The sequence below is a fragment of the Ranitomeya imitator genome, chromosome 1, assembly GCF_032444005.1.
Source record: "Ranitomeya imitator isolate aRanImi1 chromosome 1, aRanImi1.pri, whole genome shotgun sequence".
NCBI classification, from domain to species: domain Eukaryota; kingdom Metazoa; phylum Chordata; class Amphibia; order Anura; family Dendrobatidae; genus Ranitomeya; species Ranitomeya imitator.
This window is the reverse complement of record NC_091282.1, coordinates 860,637,199-860,656,901: the sequence shown is the minus strand read 5'-3', so window position 1 is coordinate 860,656,901 and position 19,703 is coordinate 860,637,199. Positions and strand designations below refer to the sequence as shown.

At 41.4% G+C, this 19,703-nt stretch overlaps 1 protein-coding gene across 1 annotated transcript in view; it reads left to right on the top strand.

Moving 5' to 3' along the window:
• Positions 1 to 19,703, top strand: part of LOC138651724 (myosin heavy chain, clone 203-like) — a 240,910-nt gene that overhangs the window by 53,425 nt on the left and 167,782 nt on the right. The window contains exons 3-5 of the mRNA XM_069742150.1: positions 2,520 to 2,724; positions 8,938 to 9,065; positions 12,410 to 12,536. Coding sequence (XP_069598251.1) covers positions 2,520 to 2,724; positions 8,938 to 9,065; positions 12,410 to 12,536 — 460 coding nt within the window. The remainder of the gene's footprint in view (positions 1 to 2,519; positions 2,725 to 8,937; positions 9,066 to 12,409; positions 12,537 to 19,703) is intronic.

Genomic DNA, 19,703 nt, shown 5'->3' with positions numbered 1-19,703 from the left:
TTTTTGTTTATATTTAGAGTCAAATGATTAATATTCTAGGGTACTATAATGTAATATGTAAATGCGATTTTTCATTTGCATATTGTGATGTACATATTATTAAACCATTGGGAGGGATGTGCTTTCCCTTTTAGGTATATTATATTCTATTATAGGTTTCAGCACAGCATTAAGGACATATTTAAAGGTGCGATTATTTAAGTCATGTGTGACATTACCATATATATGGAGGATTGAAGAAGGCTTTCTGGACATGCATAACATCATTCTATTTGTTATTTGGGGATACGATCTGTGATTTCAGACATGAGCATCATGGTTTTGCTATATATCGGCGCTGAATGCAGGAGTACTGAGGAGGAGCTCCAGACATGCGCACTATTGACCTGCTTCCCCACTGCGGACATTGACTGAAAAGATATGTGTGCGCAAGGATATCTCCGGATCTATGAGCCCTATGGACATGCGCATTAATATGTGGGACTTTGCCTCTTATGAGCTGAATCTTGCCGGTGACATGCGCAGCTGGGATTACTATTCGGACTGGGGAGATGTTTGCTGGATCTGCGCAGTGTGATACATATCACATGGGGACGATGCGGTCACATGACTAGGCTTGAGCAAAACGGATTGGACAAATTCAAAAGTCGCCGACTTTTGGCAAAGTCGGGTTTCATGAAACCCGACCCGATCCTAGTGTGGGATCGGCCATGAGGTCGGCGATCTTCACGCCAAAGTCACGTTTCGTATGACGCGTTTGGTGCCATTTTTTCAGCCAATGAAGGAGCATGGGCAGAGTGATGACATAGGTCTTAGGGGCGTGGACGCCTATCGCCATCTTGTCGCTTGTGCGCTGTAGCGATTTGCAATGTGTAACACCAGCTTTTCTGTTCAGGGATGGAGGGGAGAGAGAGAGAGAGAGAGAAAAAAAAAGTTAGATTTCCCATTGACTTTGTATTGGGTTTCGTGTTTCGGTCGATCCCCGACTTTTCGCCATAATCGGCCGATTTCACTCGACTCGACTTTTGAGATAGTCGGGTTTCGCGAAACCCGACTCGACCCTAAAAAAGTAAAAGTCGCTCAACCCTACACATGACCTGTAACCTGGCGATATGATTGGATTATATCCTTCAGGAACACGCCTGTGGGAGTATCTGGGTACTATGGTAACTGCCAAAGCATTGCTCCGATAGGTGGGACACGGTTTGTTTACATTCTATGTACTGGAATTTTATCTCTGTGTTTTGGTGATAAGATGTATGCAAAAGAGGGATCAAGGTTAGTTGATCTATGTTAGAGGGGGTGGTGCAGTGATTACTACTCATGTACAATTGTTTTTTATATGTGTATATGTGAACTGTGTTATGTATGTTTTTTCTATTTTTCTATTGTATCCCTATTGGTAGATGGTTAATTAAAGGAGAGGGCTTATGGGTATATAATGGTGGTTGAAATGCTGTGTACTGGGCTTGAGGCAGAATAAATATGTGAGCTGCTTTTCACTGTCCGGTGTGGCGCTGTCCTTTTCTTCAGTTTGGATTATGATTGCCCATGCTATCACACTGCCTCTACCATGTTTTACAGTGGATGTGGTATACTTTTTATCAGGAGCTGTTCCAAGCCTTCACCATACTTTCTTGTTCCCATCATTCTGGTACAGGTTGATTATAGTTTCATCTGTCCAAATAATGTTTTTTAAGAATTGGGCTTGCTTCTTTAATGTTTTTTTGGCAAAGTCTAATCTTACCTTTCTATTTTTATGGCTGATTTGTGGTTTGCATCTTGTGGTGAACCCTTTGTATTTCTACTCCAAAAGTCTTCTCCATATGGGAGATTTAGATTTTGAAACACCAACTTCTTATAGAGTGTTCTTCTCTTGGGTGGATATTGTGAAGGGGTTTTTATTCACCATGCTAAGGATTCTGCAATCATCCATCACTGTTGTCTTCCTTGGAAATCCAGGCCTTTTTGAGATCCCAAGCTCACCAGTGAGCTCTTTTTTTACAGAACGTAACAAACTTTTGATTTGGCTGCTGCTAACATTTCTGCTATCTCTCTGATGGATTTCTTCTCCAGCCTAAAGATGGCCTGTTTCTCTTCCATTGAGGGCTCCTTTGACCACATGTTTCATGTTGTGAGTTCACAGCAACAGTTTCCAAATGCAAATGCAACACCTGGAATCAGCTCCAGACCTTTTAACTGCTTGATTGATGATGGATTAACAAGGGAATAGCCTATGCAGCCCATTAAAAAGGTTTTGAGATAATTGTCCAATTACTTTTGGTCACTTGAAAAAGATGCAGCTACATATTAAAGAGATGTAATTCCAAAAACCTTTACTCCAATTAGGATGTGAATACCCTCAAATTAAATACGAGAGTCTGCACTTTAAGCTCATATTCAAATTTGTTTTGTTAAACAGCTAAAATGCCAAAACTTGTGTCACTGTCCACTATTCTGGATGTAAATGTTTAAATATATATGTGTTTGTGAATTTTTTTATTTTTTTTTACTTTAAGTTCCAGTAAATCCTCATGCTGTGGACTTTTGGAGAATAAACTGAAAAATGAAGTAATTAGGTCAGAAAAACGAAGATCAGCTCTGGCAGGCAGCCTTAAAAATGCGTACTATGCTATAGAACATCAGAAGATCTGCTTAGAGCAGCAAGAGCAAGATGCTACTAGTAGTAAATCAACACTTGAAAGTTTGCTGATGAGACAAGAGGTAAGTTTCTGGGGAAAAAAAAGCAAAACAAAGCAATACAGACAATCCACAATGTAATACGGGACTGTGAATATAAGTATGAATGAACTTTTCTGTCTGCTTCTCTTAGTTTTATTGTGAATGTTAAATACAATAGAGAATATTTTTGAACTGAAAAACAAGCTCAATTTAAACAGTTGTAGCTTGGATCAAAGTAGCGATCTAGAAATAGTTTATTGCATTAGGCTCTGTTCATATCTGTATTGTTCTTCTATGACATAGGAGAATAATAATAAAAACAATGGAACTCCAGAATTCCTGATATGGCAGACACCAATAGAAATCTGTGGGGCTTGGCATTTTACTGGACCGCATGCTTGCAAGTTTTATAGAATCTGTGCCAGAGACTTTATAGCTGGTGTGAACAGATCCTCAATTGTTTGAACAAAAGATTTTTCTAACCAAAGCATCCCAATTATCTATCTACATGCAAAAAAAAGGGGCACAGCAGCACTCTGTAAGAACCAAGATATATGCAAACATGAGAACTTGACCACAATGTTGCTGAATAAAATGTACTAACAAAAAGAAATCCTTACAAAAATGAAAGTTCTTAGCCCATAAATTGGCCAATTCATGTGTGCCCATAAACCATGGCAAGGTGACACTTATGGGTCCTATCAGCTTGGGAGCTAATATCGAGGCCCTTATACAGCATGGGAACTAGGGGGGCATTATACAGCATGTGAGTTAATCCCAGGACCCTTATATAGTGTGGGAGCTAATTTGGGGGCCATTGAACAGCGTCAAACCTAATGTAGGGGTCCATTATATGGTTTGGGGTCTACTTTAGGGGCCATCATGCTATGTGGGAACTATTGTGGGAGTAATTATACAGTGTATACAGTCAATACTCATGCTGACCTGGAGAATCATACTACTGGGTCAGTTTTACATATAAAAAAAATCAATTGTCAATTTACACTTTTTTTGCAATTTCAACGCATTTAGAATTTTTTTCCCCTGTTTTCCAGTGCACTATGGGATAGAATGAATGCTGTCATTCAAAAGTACAACTAGTACTTTCCCCCATCCTTACCCTTTTTTTATATCATGTCTGCTATCCTGGTGCCCATTCTGGCCTCTTGTTTTAATGATGTCCCCTTTCTGGCCCCATCCTGTAATAATGTTCCCCATCCTGTAATAATGTCCCCCATCCTGTAATAATGTCACCCATCGTGGCCGTTTCCTTTAATAATATTCCCGTCCTGGCACTCCTCTCCAAACATTAAAAATGAAAATAAACAACTATTCTTATTTATGCCTGCATCTAAGACAAGTGTCCTCTTCATCCTCCATCTCTGGTGCAGGGAGGTGGGGCGGCGCATGGCAGCGACACAGATGTTAGCTGCTGACCTCTGATAGGTCAGTGGCTTCTATAGTCATTGCGGTGTAGGGAGCTGATGGCTCTTCGCACTGCAATGCATTTCAACTGAATGTGGGTCCAAGCACTTTCTATCCATATATACTTGCACATTGTAATAAGATCGCCCGTAAGTAGAGATGAGCAGATCAATTCCTGACTCTGGTCTAGTGGCCACTGGATAGAAGGCTCACAAATCCTTTGCTGGATACCGGGTGTGGATGTTGATTAGCCGGGCTGACGTAACTTCATCACTGTGGCATCATGCATACATAACATCATGCCAACCTGTCAAAAAAAGCCTTACCTTGAATCCCAGAAGGTAGGAGATTTAGAGACCTTCTGTCCTGTAGCTGGAGACCAGGGAATCTATCTGCCAATCTCTACCTCTAAGTTTTTTTTTTTTCTTCAAATTGCATAATTAGTTTGATAATATGTCTTGGTATGGCAGTCCATGTTAACGTTTAAGTTGATTCTGTATTTCAACCTGAATAATCATGTTGATCAATATTACCTGATTGGCATAATTGGTTACTCAAACACCTGACTACAAAATCCCTGACTTTGTGCAAGTGTACATAGAAAAATTGATGCTGTTTTGATGGTAAAGGGTGGTCATGTAAGCAGGTTGTTTGGATGCAACAGCGCAGACAATGACGAGAAAGTGCTACCTAACCAACACGATTTATTTAACTAACACAGCAAGGAAGGGAAATCTTTTTCTAAGTACGGTATATGTGTGTGTATATATATTCACTAGTACGTCCTATATGATGGGTTACAGTAACAGGGTTAATATAGTATATGACACAGCAATGCGATTAAATACAATATAAATGCAATGTTCTATTACATACACTGTTCTTGTTATCTAGCAGTTAAACATCTGTTAATGCATTTATATCTCAACTTAATGGCCGTTGCTCTCAGCACTAGGCCTGTCCCTAGTAGTAGTCTCTGTAAACACCTCTGATTGTTATATTGGCCCTAGCAGGGTCTCCGCTATTTCTCGCTAGGCCGCAAGTCCTAGATATGTGAGTCACTGGGTATATATTGTTCTTGTCACACTGGCCATCTCTGTTCCCTGAAGCATTGCCAGAGCCCACACCCTGTACCGTACGTCTTTGATGGATGTAATGGCCACAGGCACGGTCCTCTGTAAAAGCCGGATAGGCTCCCGAGCTTGGTATTGAATCTGGTCACGGGTTTCTACTTGCGCTGCTCACAGTCTGTTACTGGCACTGTTTATGGACTTCTACTGGTGCTAGTTATATATTTCTACTGGCGCTAGTTACATATTTCTACTGGCACTGCTCACGGACTTCTACTGGCGCTGGTTACGGACTTCTACTGGTGCTGGTCATGGACTTCTACTGGCACTGGTCATGGACTTCTACTGGTGCTGGTCATGGACTTCCTCACAGCTCGGGCCTTCTCCGGCATTTAACTGCTCCCAGACCCTTCTGTAGCGATGGTGGCTGTAAGCCTACCACAGCCACATGACATGTCCTGGTACAGGTTCTGGCACCAACTCCCTTATCTCGGCCTGGCCAGGTCTTTTATAATTAGTAACTGCAACACAGATGTCCCCTGGATCCAGTGATCTGCTACTGCACCTATTGGCATTATCAAACCAATAGGAACACTGTAACTTGTAACTGAAGAAGGTCTGATGTAAGACCGAAACTTTTTTTTGACTACTACTACAGTGAATCATATTAAATTACCAGATTGATCACTTCAAAGCTGAGTGCCGGGTTTCTTTTTATTATTGATAACGGTGTTGGAGCCTACCCTGGTACCTCATATAGTGGTGCGCACGGTTCTCTTTCTCTGGTACAGGTTCTGGCACCAACTCCCTTATCTCGGCCTGGCCAGGTCTTTTATAATTAGTAACTGCAACACAGATGTCAAATGACCTGGTGTCATCTTTAATTTCCTCCTTTGGGAACGTAGGATCCCTTTAATATGTTACTACTACTGTACTTCTTTCTTTACTTTCACTTTCTCCCTTGACCAGCAGATGGCGGTGTTCACCTGCAATTACTCAGCAGCAGGCAATCACCTGCAATCAACTTCAACTGTATTCTTCCCTCTTGTTCACTTAACAGTCACACCAAATATTGATTTGATTTAGATTTCTCTTTTTCACATTCATTACTTTGCAGCAGTTTTTCTCACACCTGCCTAAAACTTTTGCACAGTACTGTATTCACATATTTTTTTTACTACCTTAGCACAATAAAGCCACAATATATCTACGTTTACAACTTTTTTTTTTGTTTTTTTTACTGTCACTGTGTTCAAGGACCCATCACAGTTTTATTTTTCTGTTGATGGAAATATATTTTGGCTTATATTTTATGAGATAACTGCTAATTAGAATTGGTACAATTTTGGGGTACATGCAACCTTCTGTTTACTTTTAATATAGGTTTTCCTGAGGAGTTAATTAGCTCAAAATGTTAAAGGTATGGTCCACTGCTCGGACAACCCCATCTCAAACAGCATGTTTGTGTCACAAATGTGTCACATCTTCCTGGGAGATCTGGGGTTAGAAGATCATTATGTATTGAGAATTGTAGATCTTCCATTTAGCCTATGTGTTTGTGTCCCATATTAAATGGATTTGGTTTCCTTTAGTGCTGAAGATATTAACGGCCCTTTCAATGCTGAATAGGTTAACGGGTCAGAAACTTAAACACAGCATTGTATCTTAATTAGCCAGATGTAAATTGTGTAGGCTCATAATCATAAACTGTTGTCTGAAGTACTGACTCTTCTTGTATAGGAAGAATATTAACCCTTAATATTATCTCCTACAGTTTATCTTCTGTTATATTTGTAAAACAGTAAGGCATGGCCACATAACAATGAATATTGCTGATATGCTAATTATGCATTGTGTTATGGAGCCAGTTTGTTGACTTCAAAAGCAGAGAGGGGAAAACTATGCAAATAGTTTAAATAATCAAGTAATGCTACCCGATCTCATCACCATTCTTCCCTTTATCTGTGATGCTGGACTGAAGGACACTTGTTAAATCTAAAAATAGGTGACATGCCACTATAAAGAGACTTTTCTTCTGGTCGATGACTCCTCAGGATCTCAGCTTAGGGTACTACAGACCCGGCTGGAAAAACACAGGATGGCAACATTGATCAACGCTGAACCATGGATACGTTTGAGAAGTCAGATTGTGACTCTCAGGTTAACTAGTCTTGTACCCCAATGGACTGTCATCTTCCTACGCTTGTCGTTAGCTCCTCTCTGTGTGCGTGCCACAGGTGGAGTTGCTACCCTAGAAAATCTGAAGTAACATCTGCCATTATTCCGGTGAGTCAGCGGAAGGGTGAGACTCTGTAATATGCACCATCTTGGGGAATTTTGCTGGGACTGTTCTACATGTTATCTGCCTATTTTGTGGTTCAATAAAGCATTGCCACACTGTTTTACCTTCACCCTGTGTTGTCTGGGTAGCATTATGCCCACGTTAAAGGGTGAGTGGACATTCAGCAGGACGATTCCTGGTTCATGCGGTTTCAGCTACCGGACTGGGGTGCCCGCTGACCCCCCCCCCGTGTCTCCACATAGGGTATAACGGGAGCTTAGTAAGGTAGGAGACTTGGACTTCCCTACCTTCAAGAGTACCTCTGGCACAGGAATAGTTAGGGCCCAAGTTCCGGGATATCTTGAGGCCGCCCTTCCTTACCGAAGACTGTCAAATCTTGATAGTTTTCCCCCAATAAAATAATAACACTTCAGCGCCAGTGCCATTACAGCAGTGACAGCATTTGCTCTTCCAGGGATTGTGTAACATTGGGCGCAAGGATCATATAACAGTCAGCTCTGACTTCACTCTCTCTGCCTTCAAACAAATCAATCTTCATGATGAAGTCAGAGCTGTGAATGGCGACTCACTTCCTCTTGATATGTTACTTAGATAATAGAACACCGCACCTCATGGGGAAAACAGGGTCAGCATTACCCATACATGATGCGCATGTCTCAGCCAAGGAGTCTCTCTTAGCATAAAGTCCAATATCCTTCTGTGGCGACGTTTCGATCCCAAAGGTCTTTATCAAGCACTTTATCAAACGTCGCCACAGAAGGCAGAATAAAGCGTGATTTATTTCACCAACGTGTGAGGCGCTGTCTTCTTCATCTCCTGATGTCTGATTTGTCTGAAAGCGGGGAGGGTGAAGTCAGAGTTGATTGGGTGCAGGGAAAACATGACATAACAATGTTACATGATACCAGGGAGAGTGAGTGCTGATGCTGGTAGGTGAGTATTAGTCTTGTAATTTTACTGCAGGCAATCAGGCTGATTGAGATAGGGTTGCCGGAGTAGTGGACAATCACCTTAACACTAATCTAGGCTCTATATTCCTGCCAGCACCCGTAAGTGATGGATTGAGTACAGCTGCTGTGCCATCAGTGTGATATACTGTTACTACAGTTCGTGGGAACTGCTTTATTTCTCATAAAATAATAGTTTTATAATATTATGCAAAAGGGCATGAAGGTGGACCATTCAATTAGGGCGCACATAAGTGTGCCGACTTCCACCTTCAAATCAGCAATCCGGTTCTATCACAGAAACAAAGGGATGCCCATATACTGTTCTTGCACAGGGGCCCTTTTCCTTATGTTTCCACCACTGTTTTAACCCTATTACTGTTTTATGCTTACAAGACATTCATTAAATATAAATGAACCACAGTTCATTATTAATTATATTATTTACGGTATTTCAAAGAATGTAAAGGGATACAAAATAGAAATTCATATTATTGTTATCTTTTTACAGCTTTTAGAGTCACGATTATCTAACTTGAAAAATGGGAATTTGTATCCAGATTTTCTTAATCTGTTTGTTAGTGAAAAGAATGTGCAACAGTCTTCTAGATACCCAGCTGAAGTCAGAGATTACAGCAGGTATGTAATTGAATATAATACTTGTAGTCAGTACAGGATTGACCTCTCAAAGGCCTGTAGGCACAGACTATTTAAATTGACCCATCAAGTGGACCACAGTAATAGACAAGAAGACATATCCATCATTCATAGACTACTCTATTCACAGTATATATATCCTGGACTGAAACGTCGCACATTGCCCAATAAATCACTTTTATTTTTTCTATTGGAGTGCTGCCTTCACTTTTTTGGACAATAGTATGAGGTTTGGTATATACCTGGAAGGATTTTTTTGCACCCTTTGTTTTCTTTTGGTGCTGCTTTTTGTTTTCTTTTTCTATATATATATGTATATATACATATATATATATATATATATATATATATATATATATACATATATATATATATATATCAAACTGTATAACCACATTTGGACCTCTTTTATTTAAGTGCTTATTTTACCCATGAAGTAGGTGACACCTATAAATGATAATAACCATTCTTAGGTTTACTACAACATCTTGCATTCTCTACAACCTTCCCTTTTTCTCTGTCTTTTAGAGTATTGTCAGGGTTTTAGGCAGGTGAGGAAAAAAATGGAGCAAAATAAGAATGTTTTAAAAAATAGAAGTGTTTCTTATTATTATATTTTAATACAAAACAAATGAGTAAAAAGGAAATATAAATCAAATCAATATTTGATGTGACCACTAGTGATGAGCGAGTGTGCTCATTAATTGAGATTTCTGAGCATGCTCAGGTATTCTCCGAGTATATTGGGCGTGCTCGTAGATTATGTTTGTGTCCCCGAAGCTGCATGTTTTGCAGCTGTTATACAACCTGAACACATGCAGGGATTGCCTGGTTGTTAAGGAATCCCCACATATATTCAGGCTGTCTAGAAGCTGCAAATCATGCAGCTGCGGGGACACAAACATAATCTACGAGAGTGCCCAATATACTCGGAGAACACCCGAGCATGCTCAGAAAACTCGAGTAACGAGCACACTCGCTCATCACTAGTGACCACCCTTTGCCCTCAGAACAGCAATTAAGTATTAATTTTCCTAGTCACACTTGGACACAAATTTTTAATGAACATGGCAGGGAGGTTGTTCCAAACATCTTGGAGAACTAACTACAGATCTTCTGTGGATGGTTAGAAAAAGAGAAAATTTAACTGATTGAAAAGTACAAAACATTTTGTTAATATACAACATTGAAAATAGAGAAATAGAAACGAACAGAGTATAAAATGATCATAGCAAAAGACTGACAAAGTGTCTGGCACCAAAATGTCACACCAAAAGATTTAGTAACCCAGACCAACAAAAAAATAGCAATCAAGACCTCATAGCCCTTATTATGAAGTAAATAAACCTTTGTGGGTGAAAATTATATGCATGCAATGAGTCATTCTGGTACACTATGAAATAGTTAACAGTCATGACTACATAGTCCTAAAAGTATAGCAAATATCTGCACGTAAATGTTACATAGATATAGTTGTCAAAAGTAGCTTATCATTATAAAGGCACCAGAAGAGAAGTCAGTTAGGAGGTCAACCCCAGAGTCCCTGACGATGAAGCGTAATATGTACTTGTTTTTATTATGTATACCCCTCTTCACATGTAAAGCGCCATGGAATAACTGGCGCTATAATAATAAATAATAATAATAATATGCGAACATGCAAAATACATGTCAGGAACCCTGGGGGTGCTCTCCTAACTAGTCTATTATAGAGTTGCTTCTTAGGCCAGTTGAAGCAAATTATGTGTTGCCCAGGTACGGACTGGGGATGAAATTCAGCCCTGGCATTTGAAATCACACAGGCCCATGTTGTCACTCTCCCCTTGAACCAGATGGGGCATATTAATAATATTACCCTGGATGGAGGAAAGGAAGATTTTCTACAAGACCAATATTTCTAATGATACTCGTGGCCTGGTGGGGTAAGTGACAGAGTCAGCGACTTGTGCTCCGTCACAACTCTTAACAGTATGGGTATCTTGAGAACACCAATTCTGTTAACAACATAGCAGGCAAGGCAGCCCACAACCAGAAAGGCCCTTCTGGTATTTGCCAGAATTGCCAGATGGCCAATCCGGCCCTGGTGTTGCCCACAATTCTATGACTACTTTGTACCTAGTGGATTTTGGTTTACTTATAGATCTTCTGTGGATGTAGGCTTGCAAAATCTTTGTCCCCATATGTAATCCCAGACAGACTCGATGATGTTGAGATCAGGGCTCTATGGGAACCATATAATCACTTCCATTACTCATTGTTCTTCTTCTTTACTCTGAGGCCAGATATCATCCCTGATAGTATTGCATGATGGATAAGTATCTGCCTATGTTTCTCAGTAGTGTGGACACCATTAATCATTACCAAGTACTCAATTCCATTTGCTGAAATGTCTGAAAATTTGTAAGGCACCCCCACCATATTTCATTGTTGCCTGCAGACACTCATTATTGTACTGTTTCCTGCCCCTTAGAACATCTTGACTCATCAGTCCAGAATACCTGCTGCCATTTTTCTGCACCCCAGTTCCTATGTTTTCATGCATAAATTGGCACTTGTCACTTGGCCTTTTTTCTGTGTCATATGTATGTTTTTTGGTTGCAATACAATGAAAACCACTGCTGGCACACTAGATGTGTACAGCTGAGTGCCACTGATTGCTCCCAGCTCTGAGTTAATGGCACTGCTGGACATCTTCCAATATAGAAGAGAAGCATGATATGTCTTTCATCTGCTGCACTATGTTTCCTTGGCCAGCAACAGCATCTATGGACTTCAACATTGCCATTCTCTTGGTATCCTCAATGCTGAGAAATAGAGTTGAATACTTATCCATCACAGGTGCAGTACTAATAAAACAACAACTTACTAACCAACCAAATATCTGTGAGGTGGCTGCCCATTATTCAAAATGCACACTGGCTTGCATAGGTTGCCATTCACACCATTATTTGAGATGCACCTTGGTCCATATAACAGCCTATTACCAACGTCTGTACTACTATTACATCTGAGACATTGCCAATATCATATGTACACCCACAGGACAGACACCCCAGATTACCCAGCCACTACTGAAGGGCCCGTTCTGCACCCGGGATAAAAAAAAAACATGGAAAAAAGATTTATATAATGAAGTTTTAGTCAATATTTTGGCATTAGTCAATGCCCAAGCTTGGTTACCACTATTAGATATTTCACATTTCTTGCAACTTACACTGAATTAAATAAATTAAATTAAACCAAAGGATTATTGTTACATCTCCCTGGTAACAATAAATTACATTTTCTGATGGGCATGCTTATTAATGATTTTGTCATATTTATAGGATTAATGCTTTGGAAAGGGAAATTTCCAATTTTAAAGAAAAAAGGAGAAACTATTGCTCAATTTGGGCAAATAATACTGATTGCACTAAGAATGTATGTGAGGCCCAAAAAGTGGACAAAGCTGAGGTATGTTGCAATGAATTATTCTAATATTTCATTAAAAATATTGACATTTTTTACTTGAAATTAAGCTACGTTTAATAATGAAAAATGACACAGAGAAAAACTATTGAACAAGGGTATTTAAGCCCTTTACCCCCAAGGGTGGTTTGCACGTTATTGACCGGGCCAATTTTTACAATTCTGACCACTGTCCCTTTATGAGGTTATAACTCTGGAACGCTTCAATGGATATTGGTGATTCTGACAGTGTTTTCTCATGACATATTGTACTTCATGATAGTGGTAAAATTTCTTTGATATTACTTGCATTTATTTGTGAAAAAAAAGGAAATTATGTGAAAAATGTTGAAAATTTTGCAATTTTCCAACTTTGAATTTTCATGCCCTTATATCACAGAGATATGTTACACAAAATACTTAATAAATAACATTTCCCACATGTATGCTTTACATCAGCACAATTTTGGAACCAACATTTTTTTTTGTTAGGGAGTTATAAGGGTTAAAAGTTGACCAGCGAATTCTCATTTTTACAACACCATTTTTTTTTACACCATTCTAAAAACTGCACCCCTCAAGGTGCTCAAAACCACATTTAAGAAGTTTATTAACCCTTCAGGTGTTTCACAGGAATTTTTAGAATGTTTAAAAAATGAACATTTAACTTTTTTTTCACAAAAATATTACTTCAGATCCAATTTGTTTTATTTTACCAAGGGTAATAGGACAAATTGTACAACTTTTGGCGTTCAATTTGTCCTGAGTATGCGGATACCCCATATGTGGGGGTAAACCACTGTTTGGGTTCATGGCAGAGCTGGGAAGGGAAGGAGCGCCATTTGACTTTTCAATGCAAAATTGGCTGGAATTGAGATAGGAAGCCATGTCACGTTTGGAGAGCCCCTGATGTGCCTAAACAGTGGAAACTCCCCACAAATGACACCATTTTGGAAAGTTTGGAAAGTAGACCCCCTAAGGAACTTATCTAGATGTGTTGTGAGCACTTTTACCCACCAAGTGCTTCAAAGAAGTTTATAATGTAGAGCTGTAAAAATAAAAAATCATATTTTTTCACAAAGATGATCTTTTCGCCCCCAATTTTTTATTTTCCCAAGGGTAACAGGAGAAACAGGACCCCCAATAGTTGTTGTGCAATTTGTCCTGAGTACACTGATGCCCCATATGTGGGAGTAAACCACTGTTTGGGTGCATGGCAGAGCTCGGAAGCGAAGGAGCTGACTTTTTCAGCGCAGAATTGGCGGGAATTGAGATCAGACGCCATGTCATGTTTGGAGAGCCCCTGATGTGCCTAAACATTGAAACCCCAAACAAGTTACATCATTTTGGAAACTAGCCCAACTAAGGAACTTATCTAGATGTGTAGTGTGCAGTTTGAACCCCCAATTGTTTCACTAAAGTTTATAATATAGAGCCGTGAAATTAAAAAAATATTATTTTTTCCACAAAAATGATTCCCCCCCAATTTTTGATTTTCCCAAGGCTATCCAGAGAAATTAGACCCCCAAAGTTGTTGTGCAATTTGTCTTGAGTGTGCTGATACCCCATATGTGGGGGGGAACCACCGTTTGGGTGCATGGCAAAGCTCGGAAGGGAAGAAGCGCCATTTTGGAATGCAGACATTGATGGAATGGTCCGCGGGCGTCACGTTGCGTTTGCAGAGCCCCTGAGGTACCTAAACAGTAGAAATCCCCCACAAGGGACCTCATATTGGAAACTAGACCCCCAATGGAACTTATCTAGATGTGTTGTGATAACTTTGAACCCCCAAGTATTTCACTAAAGTTTATAACGCAGAGCCGTGAAAATAAAAAATCTTTTTTTTCCACAAAAATAATTTTTAGACCCCAGTTTTGTATTTCCCCAAGGGTAACAGGAGAAATTGGACCCCAAAAGTTGTTGTCCAATTTTTCCTGAGTACGCCGATACTCCAAATGTAGGGGTAAACCACTGTCTGGGTGCACATTGGGGCTCGGAAGGGAAGAAGTGGCGTTTTGGAATGCAGACTTTGATGGAATGGTCTGCAGGCATCACGTTGCATTTGCAGAGCCCCTGAGGTACCTAAACAGTAGAAACCCCCCACAAGAGACCCCATATTGGAAACTAGACCCCCAAGGAACGTATCTAGATGTGTTGTGTGAACTTTAAACACCCAAGTGTTTCACTAAAGTTTATAACGCTGAGCCGTGAATACAAAAATTCATTTTTTTCTCACAAAAATGATTTTTAACCCCCAAATTTTTATTTTCCCACTGGTAACAGGAGAAATTGGACCACAAAAGTTGTAGTCCAATTTGTCCTGAGTATGCTGGTACCCCATATGTGGGGGTAAACCACTGTTTGGGAGCATGTCGGGGCTCAGAAGGGAAGAAGTGGTGTTTTGGAATGCAGACTTTGATGGAATGGTCTGCCGGTGTCACGTTGCGTTTGCATAGCCCCTGATGTGCCCAAACAGTGGAAAAACCCCAATTCTAACTCCAACTCTAACCCCCACACCCCCCTAACCCTAATCCCAGCCCTAACCACACTCCTAACCCCAACACACACCTAACCCCAACACACCCCTAACCCTAATCCCAACCCTAACCATAACCCTAACCACACCTCTAACCTGAACACACCCCTAACTGTAATCCCAACCCCAACACAGCTCTATCCCCAACACACCCCTAACCCTAATCACAACCATAACTTTAACCACACCCCTAACCCTGACACACAGCTAACACAACCATAAACATAATCCAAACCTTAACACCAACTCTAGCCCCAACCCTAACTTTAGCCCCAACCCTAACCCTAACTTTAGCCCCAACCCTAACCCTAACTTTAGCACCAACCCTAACCCTAACTTTAGCACCAACCGTAACCCTAACTTTAGCCCCAACCCTATCCCTATCTATAGCCCTAACCCTAACTTTAGCCCCAATCCTAACCCTAATGGGAAAATGGAAATAAATATATAGTTTTTATTTTATTATTTTTCCCTAACTAAGGGGGTGATAAACGAGGGATTGATTTTCTATTTATAGTGGGTTTTTATGTTTGGCTGCTATCACTCACTAAAAGACGCTTTTTATTGAAAAAAATAGTTTTGCGTCACCACATTTTGAGAGCTATAATTTTTCCATATTTTGGCCCACAGTCATGTGAGGTCTTGTTTTCGCAGGACGAGTTAACGTATTTATTCTTTCCATTTTCGGGCACATGACATTTTTTGATCGCTTTTTATTCTAATTTTTGTTAGGCAGAATGAACAAAAACCAGCAATTCATGAATTTCTTTTGTGGGTGGGGCGTTTATACCGTTCCGCGTTTGGTAAAATTGATAAAGCAGTTATTGCAGTTATTGCAGTTAGTACGATTACAGTGATACCTCATTTATTTTTTTTTATGTTTTGGCGCTTTTATACAATAAAAACTACCGCGTTTTATATAAAAAATAATTATTTGTGCATCGCTTTATTCTGTTAGCTATAACTTTTTTTTTCCGATGATGACGCTGTATTGCGGCTTGTTTTTTGTGGGACAAGATGACGTTTTCAGCGGTACCATGTTTATTTATAGCTGTCTTTTTGATCGCGTGTTATTCCACTTTTTGTTCGGCGGTATGATGATAAAGCATTGCTTTTTGCCTAGTTTTTTTATTTATCTTCACTGAAGGGGTTAACTAGTGGGACAGTTTTATAGGTCGGGTCATTACGGATGCGGCAATACTAAATATGTGTACTTTTATTGTTTTATTTATTTACATAAAGAAATGTATTTATTGGAACAATATTTATTTTATTTTTTTTCTTTATTTAGGAATTTAAAAAATTTTTTTTTACACAGTGTAATTTTTTAAAAACTTTTTTACATTATCCCAGGGTGGGACATAACTACTGTATATAGTGTCAGATCGCTGATCTGACATTTTGCACAGCATTGTGTCAGAGCAGCGATCTGATAGGTAGTGCAGGAGGCTTGCCGGAGCCAGCTCTCAGCAGGTGCTTGCAAGCCACCTCCCTGCAGGACCTGGGAGGACCCCAGTGGCCATCTTGGATCTAGGGCCTGCAGAGAGGAGAACAAAGGAGACCCTCGGAAAAACGTGATCACATCACGTTGTTCTGAGGGTCTCAGAGAAGCACGCTGGGAGCCCCCTCCCTGCGTGATGCTTCCCTATGCCAATGCCACCGGAACACTGCGATCATGTTTGATTGCAGTGTTTCGGGGATTAATGTGCCAGGAGTGGTCAGTGACTGCTCCTGGCACATAGTGCTGGATGTCAGATGTGATAATCAGCTGATACCCAGCCGCGATCGGCCGCACTCCCCATGTGAACGCGGCTAATCGCGTATGACGTACTATCCTGTCTATGGTAATTAAGTCCCAGGTCACATGGACGGGATAGTACATCTGATGGCAGAAAGGGGTCATAACTTTGTAGAAAAGCTTTTGTTGGTGATGACAGCTTACAGATGCCTCCTGTATGGAGAAACTAGTTGCATGCATTGCTCAGTTGTGATTCCTTCTCCTTCTATGAAGTCTGAAATTTACATCCATAAATGTTCTATTGGATTCAAGTCAGTGTGATGCTTAGGGTGAAAAAGTGGACCCTCTGGAGCGTGGCAACGAACCCCTTACGGGCGAGCTAACCAGATGGACCACCCCCTATACAGGGAGAGTTAGGGGCAGGCTTGTGAGGGACTATCGCCATGGGAGCTGGGGGACCAGGACAAAAAAGAAGGAACACTAGGCTGACGGGAGCGACAGAGGCTAGGGAAGTGGCAAGGACCCAACAGGAAGTACAAGAGATGCAAGGACACAGAGACTGACAGGAGTACCGCAGAGACACAGGAGCAGACAGGTAAACTGCAGGGACACAGGACTTGGCAGGGTACTGCGGACGTAGAGGCTGGCAGGAACAAGGCAGGAATGCAGGAACGGACGGGGTACAGGAGAGATGGAGAAACTGGCAGGAACAAGGCAGGAACACAGGAACGGACGGGGTACAGGAGAGACAGAGAGACTGGCAGGAACAACACAGGAACACAGGAACGGGCAGGGCGCTGGAGAGACGGAGACAGAAACCATGGGCAGCCTAGGGCAATAGAATGCACAAATGACCATAGGCACAGGAGAGAGGAAGAGGCGGGTATATATATCAGCGCTGCGCATTACCTCCGGGTGAGAGTCCTCCAGGATGATAGGACAGAGCAGGAAGCACAGGAGGAAGGCTAGAAGTGCGCACGCGCAGAACTGAACCTGGCGTGCGCACGCACTCGATGAGCAGCATGGGGTGGGAGTGTACGCCGAAGGGAAGACGCTGCAGAGGAGGAGCCGCGCCGGGACGCCGAGGACAGGTAAGTATGAGAGGACGCGGCGAGCGGTGGCGGCAGCAGCAGCAGCGTGACAGTACCCCCGTCTTTACGCCCCTCTTTTTAAGGTTGGACAAAAACCTAGCGAGAATTCTGGGAGCCTGAATGTTCTCCAAGGGCTCCGAGGACCTCTCCTCAAGACCAAACCCCTTCCAGTCAACCAGAAAGAAAGTTCTACTCCTAAGTTTTTTCATAGCAAGAATGTCTTTTACCTCAAAGACATCATCTGCGGAAATAGGTGAAGGAGAGGAAAGAGTTGAAGCATGAAACTGATTAAAAACTACAGGCTTAAGGAGAGACACATGAAAAGCATTGGGAACTTGAAGAGAGACGGGTAACTTAAGCTTATAAGAAACATCATTAATGCGAGTCAACACCTCAAAAGGACCTATATAGCGGGGACCCAACTTATGCGAAGGGAATTTAAGGCGAATAAATTTTGATGAAAGCCAGACCTTATCCCCCGGATGGTATATAGGAGAATCCAGACGCCTTTTATCCGCATGTTTCTTCATCCTAAGTTGAGCAAGTTCAAGAGCGGACTTGGTCTCCTGCCAAACCCTGGAGAACTCACTAGACAGAAGATCAGCCACTGGTACGGTAGAGACAGGAGGAACCGGTAGAGGAAGACCAGAATGTTGATCATAGACGATGAAAAATGGAGACTTGTTGGAAGCTTCACTGGGATGATTATTGTAGGAAAATTCGGCCCTTGGTAGTTAATCAGACCAATCATTCTGATGGGCATTAGAAAAATTCCGGAGATAGGTCACCAAAGTCTGGTTAGTGCGCTCCACTTGGCCGTTGGACTGTGGATGATAAGCTGAAGAATAGTCAAGCGAGATGTTCATAGACTTACAGAGCGATCTCCACAATCGGGTGGTGAACTGGACTCCTCGGTCAGAAACAATATGTTGGGGTAGACCGTGAGTACGAAAAATATGATGGATGAAAATCTTCGGCAATTCAGAAGCTGAAGGTAGACCAGGAAGAGCAATGAAATGAGCCATTTTAGAAAAGCGATCCATGACCACAAAAATAACGGTGCAACCAGAAGAACAAGGCAAATCAGTGATGAAATCCATTGTAGAAGCCCAGAATCCATGTAGAAGCCCAGAAGGTAGATGCCTAGGAATCTTATTCTTGGCACAGGAAGGACAAGAGGCCACAAAACTTCAGACATCCTTAGACAAAGTTGACCACCAATAATGGCGAGAAATCAAATGAAAAGTCTTTTTAAAACCAGCATGTCCAGCCAGTTTGGAGGCATGACCCCAAAGTAGAACGCGTCTCCTGTCTCCCTCAGAAACGAAAGTCTTTCCCGGAGGCAAAGGGGAGAGAGAGATTGGAGCTACCGTGATGACTCTGGCTGGATTGATGATGTGCGTAGGCTCCTCCTCAACGTCCACCGACTGGAACGACCTAGATAGAGCGTCGGCTCTGGAATTTTTATGACCTGGCTGAAAACGAAGCTCAAAGTCGAACCTGGTGAAGAACAAGGCCCACCTGGCCTGCCAAGGATTTAATCTGATGGCCAAAAGTTCCTTGTCTCCGATGGAATAATTTTTCTCAGAGGAAGAGAAGATCTTGGAGAAAAAGCCACAGGGCACCAGATGACCAGAAGAGGATCTTTGAGATAGCAGAAGCATCAACCTCAAGGATAAAAGGTTTGTTGGCTACAGGACGTTGAAGTATTGGAGCGGAGGAAAAAGCTTGCTTGAGGGATCGGAAAGCCTCTTCAGCCTCAATAGACCATTGATGAGGGTTAGCACCCTTACGAATCATAGAAGAGA